This window comes from Carassius auratus, chromosome 46 (genome assembly GCF_003368295.1).
Source record: "Carassius auratus strain Wakin chromosome 46, ASM336829v1, whole genome shotgun sequence".
Taxonomy (NCBI): Eukaryota; Metazoa; Chordata; class Actinopteri; order Cypriniformes; family Cyprinidae; genus Carassius; species Carassius auratus.
In genome coordinates, this window is record NC_039288.1 from 7158265 (window position 1) to 7170443 (window position 12179).

General features: G+C 35.6%; 1 protein-coding gene across 1 annotated transcript; it reads left to right on the forward strand.

The window, feature by feature from the left end:
- Positions 1 to 5671: 5671 nt before the first annotated feature.
- On the forward strand, positions 5672 to 11785 carry ca4c (carbonic anhydrase IV c). The gene is made up of 8 exons (XM_026234052.1): positions 5672 to 5733; positions 8431 to 8478; positions 8623 to 8787; positions 9196 to 9341; positions 9453 to 9545; positions 10238 to 10304; positions 10429 to 10589; positions 11337 to 11785. Exons 1-8 carry the CDS (start codon positions 5679 to 5681, stop codon positions 11529 to 11531), a joined length of 930 nt encoding a protein of 309 aa, XP_026089837.1. The 5' UTR covers positions 5672 to 5678; the 3' UTR covers positions 11532 to 11785.
- The last annotated feature ends 394 nt before the right edge of the window (positions 11786 to 12179 follow it).

The window sequence follows — 12179 nt, forward strand, 5'->3', positions numbered from 1 at the left end:
GTGTGGACACTTGAGTGACAGGTGGATTGCCGTCACTTTCTCTACCGTCGAATTAGGTGGGCGTGGTTTCATCAACCAGGCACCTCAGCTCCACCCATGTCCAGCCTCTTTGCCCATTTTTGATTATCTGGGAGTGACGCACGGTGACGTGCTGCCAAGATGGGGACGGCCGGCTCCGCCCACTTTGGGCTTCAAAAATGCTCTTCAGAAACCTACAGGTGAAGTCATGGATATTACATCCATTGTTTCATACAGTCTATGGTATATAGTGGCACTTGTCACAGTCGCAGCTGTGTATGATAAAGTGCATTAGTGCATGCCTACTTTTTCAGCAACACTAGAAAATAGATTTTTTTAAAAACCTATCAGGATTTTTTAGAGTGATTCACGTGAGTGCATGGGTGAAATTAGCTTGTCATAATTTCTTGATTGATGGGTTTTTCTGAAGAATCATGGGTAATGTTGTTTTTTACAGAGAATTCCACTGTTAAACATCACTGTTTAAAAAAATAAGCTAAATTAATGCTGATGGCTTTAACAAATGTATATACCATCTATTAACAACCTTTTAGCTCACATTAGTCTGCTTTTAATGGTTACAAAATAAAAAATAATTTCTCTTATAAAGAAAATGAATAGGAGTTTTACTTCAGCAACCTGACTATTGCATTCTATAAAATACCCAAGTGGGGTCTGTACAATAGTTGAAGTAAAGCTTAAAATAGTTTTTAATTCACTGGAAGCTGGCAAAAAAAAAATTCCAAGCAGGATTCTCTCCTCACAGGTAACCACAGTTGAAAACTGAAAGAATCTCTGTAGGATTTGGCTTTGAACAACATTTCTCTGTCTGATTCAACCTTGCCGAAACACCAGTGGACATTTATAAAATCATGCATGCAAACAACAGCCCTTCCTCCATGTGGTATCCTTGCCCTCGATAAACTAGAAAGCTCTTCACCCTTAGGTCAGAGATGATGCTAGAAAGGGGGGGAAAGAGCAATGAAACATTAATATTTTGTAAGAAATGTTTTATTTAAGTACTAGGGGGGTGAAAAACATTTACCCATTGGGAATGATGTTATGACCCTGGCAGAGGCCATGTGATGGTTTGTTTATTTTGTTCCAGGGAGCTATTACAAGAGGTGACTGTGTTTGACTGAGTGAGAGAGCAGGACTGAATAGCATTCTTTTAATACTCTGCTTTGAAAACAAAGTCAGCTACTATTATGTCCTTTCAAGTACTGACATTACACAGCATTTTATATATGATTGGTAATCATATTTGCCAGGTGCGTATTGATGCTAATGATCCTAATAACTATTAAGGAGCTGTTGATTGTTCATTTAAATTGCAGACGTGTTTCACAAATGGATGTGGATAATGATGTCAAGATGCTTTTGTTTCAGTTAAGATGGTTTTGGATCCTTACTGCACACAAACACCTATAATTTGTCAGGACTCTGTCAGCTGTTATTGTTCTTCCTCACAGCTCATTCAAAATGGATTAAAACATCTAAGGAGGTAATCAAACCTTCTAACACCAAACAGAAAGCCAATATGTCCGACAACTCTCAGCGAAGTGTAACCAATAACTGTTCCATTTGCAAAATGCAGCTGAGCTTGAAATTAATACAAATCTCTTTTATTTGAAAAACGAAGGCTATGAATTGCCAGCAGCACTTCCAGGTGTTCTTACTGTATACCAATTAGACCGCTTACATTGAGTTTTGGCTGTGATTGATGTTTGACCTCTTGGGATCCTTGAAAATCACTCGCTGTGCATTCTGCTGCAGCCCCCCATGGGATCCTGATGAATGGCATCCCAAACAAATGAAAATGTTTATCGTCCGTTTATCAAATTAACCACTCTGTTGCACAGTTAATTGTTTATTAAAGGACTTAAGATGGAATTACGTAATGAACCTGGTACTGGTCTTAAGCTTTTTCCTAATTAGAAACTGCACTGATTCATGTCATTTGAATGATGTCACTCCTATGAAACTGAAGCAACAAGAACTTGTATTTATTTATTTTCTTTTTTTTTTTTTTCATATTTGAGGTTGGACATCAAAAGCCAGTCTTTTCCTGGTTTATGGTCCGCTTTCTGTTAATCAGAAAAGCCACAGCACCCCCTACTGTTCAACGCTTTTCAGGGCCCTCATTAAATGCTCATATTTGATGGAAATAAAATCCCTATACTAAATCAGAATGGATCATATTTATATTTTTGAATTATATTGTAAAAAAAAAAACGATATTTACATTTTTTCTCATTCCCTCAAAATTAGGTAACAGTATCCCAAATACTATGGTATAAGTGTTACATTTTGATACTTTAAACATGAATATTATGTTATGTAAAAAGAAACCCTGCAGGCAGGAATGAAACTACATTCCAATGGCTACATCCCAAATCTGAAAAATGCTGCATACGCAGAAAGAAACTCCGACTCCAGTGTTTGCATAACATCCTACTCAGGTCATTCGTGGTTAGTTTGAAGGCAGTATCCTTTGCCGCCTGAGATATGCCACAATCCTGTGTAAGCAGTAGAATAATAAAAGAAAAAAGCTGTGCCTGGTGAAGTTGTTAATGCATTAAATTAATTCATAAATATACATTTTTATTAGAATGGTCACACTTCATATTAAGGTCAATTTCTCACTCTTAACAAACCATTAACTATTACTTTTGCCTCAATAAACTCCTAATTTGCTGCTTATTAATAGTTAATAAGGTAGTTGTTAAGTTGTTAAGGTATTGGGTAGGGGATGTAGAATATGGTCATGCAGAAAATGTGCTTCATAAGTACTAATAAACAGCCAACATGTTAATAATAGCCATTCTAATCAGCAACTTATATGGAGAATTGTTCACTATGCTACTGTGTTTCCATTAGATTTTAATTTCTACTGAGAAATAAGTGTTGTAATCATCAAATATCTGCTTGGTTATGTCTAACCGATCTAATACTAGCAGTGACGAACTAATACTAGCACTTTTATTCTATAATGTTCTATTCCATTCTATTTAAAAAACATGACTGAGACTCGTCACAGCGCTTGTATGCTATTGCTCTCTCGTTCGTTTGATTGCTTCTATTGTTCACCTCATTTAAAAGTTGCTTTGGATTAAAATATCTGCTAAAAATTTTAATTTAAATGTTAAATGCGAATGTCTAAACCCACTTGAATTTGGTTTGGAATTTTAAAGTGCCTTTGATGTTTTCTTAGAATTTGCCTTCATATGCTAATTCTGATTAATAATTAAATGACTGGGCAGTGAGATAGAAAAACAGTATAACAATTACTAAAACTTTTCATTTTAGTAATGATCAGAAATTTGTCATATATTCTGTAAAAAATCCAAAGCACATACAAATTAACCTCGGCTAGAGTTTTCTGATTATAATCTTACATGCCATTTGCAGTGAAATGGATGAAAAGCAAACATGCTTACTCTTATCAGAAAAACACAAAAACGTGCAAAAATGTTACATTCAAGGAGTTTGGTGACATTTTGTGAACAAAAAATAGTTGGTCTATAGTGTACGATGTATAACGAACCAACCCAGTCTCACGGCAGTTCGTCATTGAGGACACGAAATTTAATCTATTGAATCGTCTTTATGGACACGAATTTCCCTTTTTTTTTTCGTGCCATACAGAACGACCTTCAATCTAATGTATTTCAATGGTACTCTCAAAAGAAAAACGAGGTGCATCAAATAGATTAGATTGAAAGACGTCCCCATGGACACGAATAAATATATTCATTTTGAGTGGCCTATCGAATATAAAGCAATACAAAAAGGCTTAAAATCTCCTGATTAAATGTTGGGTAGTGTAGCCCTTAAAGTTTGCAAAATTAATAACAATTGAGAAAAAAACAATACTGTGCTTCTCGAAAGAAAAACTAGGTGCAGCCGCGAAAAAAAACGTCCCATTGAAATACATTAGATTGAAGGTCGTTCTGTATGACACGAAAAAAAAGGGAAATTTGTGTCCATAAAGATGATTCAATAGATTAAATTCCGTGTCCTCAATGACGAACTGCCGTGAGACTGGGTTGAACGCACAGCTCACAAGGAAGTTACTTGCATAGCAAGCAGCGTTCTGTTGGTCAGCGTCTAAACTCATTATGAGTATTTAACTTAAACCCTTGTGAAATCTGCATGGATAATTATTTTGCTCTCACACAAAATTCCCAATTGTGTGGATTCCCATTCAGACGGATGGATTAAATGTAAACAGTAAATGTGACCTGACCTTTACGGCTACAACAGCTTGTCACTGTGATGGTAAGGGGGTTCATATAGTACCTCACAACTTTTTAGTAACCTATCTTACTGCCTTTCTACTTTAAGGTATGAATATGAACTTTTTAGGAATATTTAAGGTATAAAGCTGTCCCTTTAACAGGATAGTTTTGTGTGAAACCAAACTACCTAAAAATAAAATCTATATGATGTCCTTACTAATATAGTGACACCAGCATGTGTGTGTTCAGGTATGGTAAAACACAAATACAGTGAATCTCTTTAGTACATCATACTGTAGATGTCAATAGACTCTCTAATCTATGATTCTCCACAATGAGTTACGAGTCAATGAGGCATTACACACATCAAAACTGGGGCACTACAGTACATTTATGTCCTTTCTCTAATTCTCTACTGTCCTTTTGCTGCCTACTGTTTACCTTCCACTTCATTTGTTCATAATCGCACGTCCACGCTATATGATGTCCATAAAATTGAGTCATTCCAGTTTGGATGCTAAAGCTCAACAGGGCAGACCTTCATGCTGAGTTGGCTTTTATGACTTTTTAATAGGTCTCTCTGTTTTAACGATGCAGTACAACAGCTCCAGTCATTTTAGATGGAATGATGAATGATTGAGAGGAGGTTAACATTAATTTAATTTAAAGCACAGGCTTCCCATCTTTAAAAGCCCAAGACTACATCGTAAGAGGCAAAGAAAAGGAGAGTGATGGGGTGCGTTCATTATGTCGGAAAAAGGCTGGGGTGATTTATCATTGCAGCATTGTTGTTTTCCCATATCTCTAATTAGACGCTTTTGTCGTGCTAACTGATTTCAGTGCCAAAGCAACAAGACATGGTTAACAAGACAGGCCGCCTTGTTCTACATCATTCATCATTCTCAAAACAGTCACCCGAAACGTCCAAACATGTCCTGACACCCCACATGTTTAATTAGACTTTGAGTCACCTGGAGGGACTGAAATTATTTCCTCCATGGTTATATGTAGCTCACTGACAACCAGCATTCATTTCTCAGAGGGTCTGATGCATGTGTGTGTCTTCAAAGACAAACTTTACAGTGTGCTTAAAGCTACATGCCCTAAAACAGAATTAAAAAATTAGGTTTTGTTTTACGCTGTAGTAGTTCTGTGGAATAGTGCCCTCCACAGGCTCTTTGGGAAAGCAAACTCATTAAGCCAGAGCTCAGGGAAAACTTCACTAGGTTCAACTGGCTGTAGGTTGTATTGTGAGAGTTAAATGTCCTCATCAAAGGCCTCAAATGCCCTACACCTGCCATTTTAACTCTTACCTGTCAAACTCTCTTTCCCCCTCTCCCCTCCTTCCTTTCCTCTAGCTACTCTATAAAATTGGTCCCTACCACACAAGGCAGTGAGATTTGTATTGGTATTGTAGACATGAAGTCCATTCTCTCTCTCTCATCTGTTCTGTTGGTTCTAGAACTCTGCTCAGGTAAGATCTATCTGTCTATCTATCTATCTATCTATCTATCTATCTATCTATCTATCTATCTATCTATCTATCTATCTATCTATCTATCTATCTATCTATCTATCTATCTATCTATTCTGGTGGCTGGGTGGTCTTGGGCTATTTAGCTGCTGGCTGTGTATCTCTCTGGCTGTTTGGCAGTATAATTGAATAAATGACTGCTCTAAGTAAAATAAAAGAGGCTACATTTTTAAATTACAAAATGCTAACTTAAATTCAAGTATGTCTGGCACTATATATATATATATATATATATTCCATATAATTATTCCACAGTATAATTATTTGAAATAGAATAGGGTATACATTATAGGGCTACAAACTGCTACAAACATTTTTATGTGAACCCATATTTAATTTCACATAGCCTGTATAGTCATCCAAAAGTCTGAGATCACTAAATGCTTGTTTTGCGTTTTTCAAATGGAATCAAGTCAATACACATTTTAAGCTAGCCATACACACATATTTAGCCTTGCTAGGCATATATGACAAATAAATGCAAAAGCCTATAAATAAATAATTAAATAAACAGCTAAAACCAGAGTTCCGTTTTCTCACCCCTTTATTCAGTTTTAATGATTCTGTAAATATTAGCTAGAAATGAAAATCAGTACTAATAAAATAAAAAATCTGTAGGCTATGAAAATATATTACATATGGTACAGTAGACGGCCTGTTATTTTCGAACAAGGCCTCGAGTTCAAATAGCCCATCGCAGAAATATCAAATCCCCAGGTAAAGCGCAACTGTATGTCAGTAAAGAGTCGGAGCGCATTTTATGTTGTGATTCGTACCTGTATATCGCTAAAATAACTTTCATCCCTTCGATTCTATCAGTCGAACAGACTTTTTTTTTTTTTTACCATGAGCGATTACGCAGTTATAGCCTAGCAGCAAAAGTCAAAGAGGATGGCAAAGTGGAGCACAGGGAAAAGTGTATCTTACATTAATAGCGCAATAATTGCTTCCTTTTGAATAGTGACATGTAGCTTAGCAATTAATGACCCATAAACAACAGAGTCTAGGTTAATTTATTAATTTAGTAAATCGAGAAAAGAATGTGTGCCTTGGGCTCCATTGTATAAAGTTACACATCATAACACTATTAATAAAAAAACTTATTATGGTGGCATGAAAGTCCTGTCCACTGACTGAAAGCTGTTGATTTGTGATAGCATAATCATAAAAGAAATAATAATAATGATAATAAATATTGTTGGTGCAACACAACAATCAGCAGTACCTATGCATAAACACTTCTATGAGCTATCTGGTAGAATTTTAGTCGAGTCACAGCCTCTCATTCTCCTGCTCCTTGTCCTTTGAGTGGAATGCAGTTCTAGTAAATTTTTCTGTGCCTTGTCTAAATGCCCTGTATGTTATGAATTGAATACACCAAGTACATTATAGTTTGTGCTCTTGTATTACCACAAGCCCTTACCCTGAAACTGCAAAACCAGAGGTGTCAGAATGATTTGAAAAGTTGGGGTTATTCATGGGAAATTATGTCCCAAATGTAATTATGATCCAAAAAGCAGAGGGAGATAATCTGTACTATGTGTGTGTTTTGGGTAGTGACAAATTATCTGCATTTTGTATTTTTAGGTATAGTGTTTAGGTAAACTTTACCATGCAAATCAAAAAAAAAAAAATTGTGTAAGAGAGACTGAAATATGATATTGCACATGGCAAGTTTGAGTTGCAATGTTTTGCAGCACATTTGCTCTGACAGTCATTGATATTGCTCTGTCATGGGTTAATCTAGCCTGTAACGCAGTGCATCTTGGGTTATTGAATCCAGACAGGTTACTTTTTAACAGAGGGTCACCTTGTGCATGTTGACCTCTTCAAAGTTCACCGTCTTCTTTCACATAATTCGTAGTTACAAGACAGATGCAGATATGTCCATAATATCAACATAAGTGCAACTTTTCTTTTTTGTTTCTCTTTTGTACCTGAAGTCATTCTCGTGCTTAACATGCAGCATCACATTGCAGTAGTTTAATTTTATTTGCATAACAGTTCTTTTGGAAAAAAAAAAAAAAAAAAAACTAATGCCAAGCTTAAAATGATTTTAAAGAGATAGATTTTGAAGTAGAAAGACTGAAATATTTTCTTGTAAAATGAATAACTCTTATTTAAAACTTGGAGACAGTAAGGACTTCGTTTCATTTGTGGAGAAAGGAAGAAATACAGTGAAAGTCAATGGGGTCCAAAGAAACAACATTGGTCCCCATTAACTTCATCTTCTTTTGTGTTTCATGAACAAAGAAAGCCATACAGTTCTGGAACAACGTGATAGTGAGTAAATGAGGAATTTTCCTTTTTGTGCAAACTAAACTGAAGGGGATGCAAGTGCACAGGTAGACGGTGGGTAATGTGAAAACACTTAAGGTGCCCTTGCATTCAAGCACATGTTCTGCACTCAATCAAACCTGGTGATCAGGAGGGGGACTCAGTTAGATGGCTCACCGATTATCAGGAAAAACATTGTGAATCAAAACAGGGCTTTATATAACAAATTTGTTAGTTAATAACCACCATCATAACTGGTTCTTAAGACCGCTCTGAACCTTGGCTTCAAGTCACGGATCTGAATACTTTCCAGCAGTGGCCCATGGAACCAATTGCATCAGGTTGTTCTCTCTGTTCCAGGTGAGTGGTGCTACCAGAGCCAGGTTTCCTGTAATGACACATGCAGAGGTGAGAACAAACACAAACACAAAATTGTTTGTACCTGGACTCACAGGTTTTTGCATAGTCATCACAAAAGCAAAGTCCTTGTTCACAGTTTCTCATATGGTTGAATACAGTGAGAATAATGTGTTTTCTAATTGTGTCATCCAGGGCCTTCAGAGTGGAAGAATCTTTTTCCTAATTGTGGAGGTCAGAGACAATCACCCATCAATATAGTCACAAGCAGAGTGAAGCATGACCCGAAACTGACCCGTTTTATCTTCGAGGGCCACGAGAAAGTTTTCAGTATGAGTGTGGAAAATCATGGACATTCAGGTAGATTGAACTGAAATTTAAATGCATAGTTCATCTAAAAATGTACATTCTGTCATCAGTTAGTTCATTAGACTGTCTTTTCAGAAGGCTCAATTACTTTTGCAATGACTTAATGAACTTTATGCGTTGTTAACATTTTGGTGGAATGAACCTTCAATGGACTTTCAGTCTAGTAGGATTAATTCAAAATGTCTTTCATTTGTGTTTCAAAGATAAACAAAAGTCTGGTTTGGAATGACATGAGGTTGATTAATGACAGATTTTGAATTTTTGATCACTTTACCTTAAGTTAAAAAAATTCCATTCAGTTTAATTCAGTTGCTTTAATACCAGATTTACTTCGAACTCGGTTACCTTTTGAATCTTGTAACAGTTCATTATAATTACAAGCTCCATGCTTCTTTCCAGCTCACTTCACACTTCCTCAATCTGTGCGTCTCCGTGGTGGAGGTCTGCCAGCCACATACAAGGCCGTCCAGTTCCACCTGCACTGGGGAGAGAACGGCAGCCAGGGCTCAGAGCATTCTGTGGACGGGGAGCGATATCCCATGGAGGTGAGAGTCCATGTCACTAACAAACATATATGGACAATAAAAAGCTAAAAAGCCTATCATTTTCTCCCAGTTACATTATGACAGGTTTTAATGATGCATTGTGTCCCCCAGCTCCATATTGTTCACATTAAAGAAAAGTATGGCAGCTTGGGAGAGGCTCTAAATGACTCGAGAGGGGTGGCAGCACTTGCCTTCTTTTTTGAGGTACTGATGCCTTTGTGATATTTCAAATATTTTTTGTGAGAACATTATCTGAACACAAATTTTTATAGCTCACCAAATAGGTGTATTTTATCTAACTGAGATACTTTTATAGTTTTTATTAATATTTTGAATTAATTTTTTATTATTATTATTATTTTGTTTTGTTCTCATTTTAATGTTAGTTATGTTTTAGTAGCAGTTTTGTTGTGTATTTTGTCATTTTTTATTATTTTATTTTAAAAATATGTTTGTATAGTTTTTTTTATTCAAGTTAAACTAAATGAAAAAGAGAAATGTTGCCTAGACAGTTAGATAAATTAAACAAGTTTAAAGGTTTATATATATAGATCAGTTAAGGTTTATTTTATCATTTCAAATTCAAACAATCATACATTAAAATTCTAAATGTTTTTTTGTGATTTTTTTTTTATAATAAAATTTAATTAAATCTTTACATTCACGTTTAAAGATTTATACTGAATAATTTGAAGATCAACCTCATACAATGTTATACATAGTATATAATGCAGGCGTCATGGACTACTTTAATGACATCTTACAGTATATTACTTTTCCATCATTTTGGTTTTGACAGCCCCAGTTCTTATTCATATTGATTCCCCTTTTATGAACCAAGTAGATAATAATTTGATGTCTATATTAATACCTGACTTTTGCCATCCCACTTTTAGGTGACTTCTGGGGAAAACGAACATCTGGACAGAGTCATACAGGCTTTAGGAAGAGTCCGATATGAAGGTGAGTCATTATCGAAGATAACGTTATTTTGGGGGGACTGAGTTGCTTATTTTTGATTAGTTTATCTATTCAACATGTTTTGCATTCTGCATTGTGGTTCCACATTACCTAATGTGATCAAAAGGGAACAGCAGTGAAATTGAGGATTTTAGACTGACTGACATCATCCCTCGAGCCAGTAAACTGAACTACTATCGGTACTCCGGCTCATTGACCACACCAGGCTGTGACCAGGCTGTTGTGTGGACGGTCTTCCAACAGACTCTGCCCATAAGCGAAAATCAGGTACAGTGTGACTTTTTATTTTACGCATAGACCAAACTGAGATCAATATGTTAGTCAACACTAATTCTCCTGAGATGCTGGTGATTGTAATCAAAGCAAGACACTATGGGCAAAACCATTTTTCTTCCATAACGTCTTTTTTTTTTAGACTACTAGTGGAGTTTTTTAAGTATTTAATTTACGTGTTATTTTATTACATTTTAACTATTTGTATCTGTACATTTTAATTACAATTCATACCTTTAAAGCTTGTTTTCTTTAAATGAGTCTTATATCAAACTTTCCTATTCCTATCTATATTCTTAAGATTTTTACACAAGAGGTTTGTTGTCATTTGATTTATATAATATTTATTCCTAAAATCACTGAGTATTTTTATTTTATTTTATTGCTGTTGACAATATTTTCTGGTTTATGCTCTGATAAAAAGAGATATCAAAAACCCCTTTAGGTAAAAAAAAATGAGAGAATAATTAAGAACCTGGCTTTATCCAATATGCAAATGAGTGCATATTTAATTATATAATGTATAATTTGCATATTTAAACAAAACGTTTCTAAAAACTTGTAAAACAAAACAATCATCTTAATGTACTGTGATTAATCAACTATGAAAATAATTGTGATTTCTATTAGCTAAACCGTTTAGCGAACCTGTAGTGCCTTGCCTTAAGCATATGATTATGAAAGGCAGGTTTTAATTCACACACACTGATCATTTTGACCATCTTTCTTTTCTTGTTTTAGCTGATGTCAGTGGATAAACAGCTGTTATTTGGAACAGAAAAACCAATGACTGGAATATTCCGTCCTGTGCAGAATCTGAATGGACGAGTTGTGTACACATCAATGCCAGCTCACAGTCTGTGTGTCCTGCCCAATCTAATCACCCTGTTTCTGAGCCTCTTTTGTGTTTTTGGACAACAAAGGTGTTTTCACTGAATGGTAGAGAACACGTCTCTTTTAACACAGGATGTTCTGTATCAAACTTCCAGAAACAAAGTATAGCTAATCAATCTCCTGAGCACTGAAATGAAGATGGGATGGAGATTTCTTGTCAATTGTCTCACTGGTGCCTCTTTTCATATCATGGGATATTTTCCTTCAGTTGTGGCAGCTTTATCTGGCTTTGTTTATTTCAGGATTCCCATCTGTTTTCCATTACTTTTTTTATTTGTTCGTGATTACTGTAAAGTATTTTAGAAACACACACACATTTACATATGTTATGTGGCGGGTAAGGAGGAACTCACTTGCGGACAGGAAGTACAACACAACGGTTTATTAAATACAAAAGGGGAAAACAAAACCCACGAGGGGGAAAACAACGACTAGGGCAGAGACTATATAACTTAACAAGACTGGGTAGACATGATAAACAAAGACTCTAAACACTAACTACAAACAAAAACTCATGGGTAAAACAACGACTTCTTCAAGGGGTGACAATGATACAATATCTCACAAGCTAACATTAAAGAACACATATGTAGAAACAATGAACCGACAAAAGACAGAGCACACTAGGGGATATAAATAGGAAAACTAATTAAGACACAACAGGTGGCACAGATAAGGCAATCACGACAA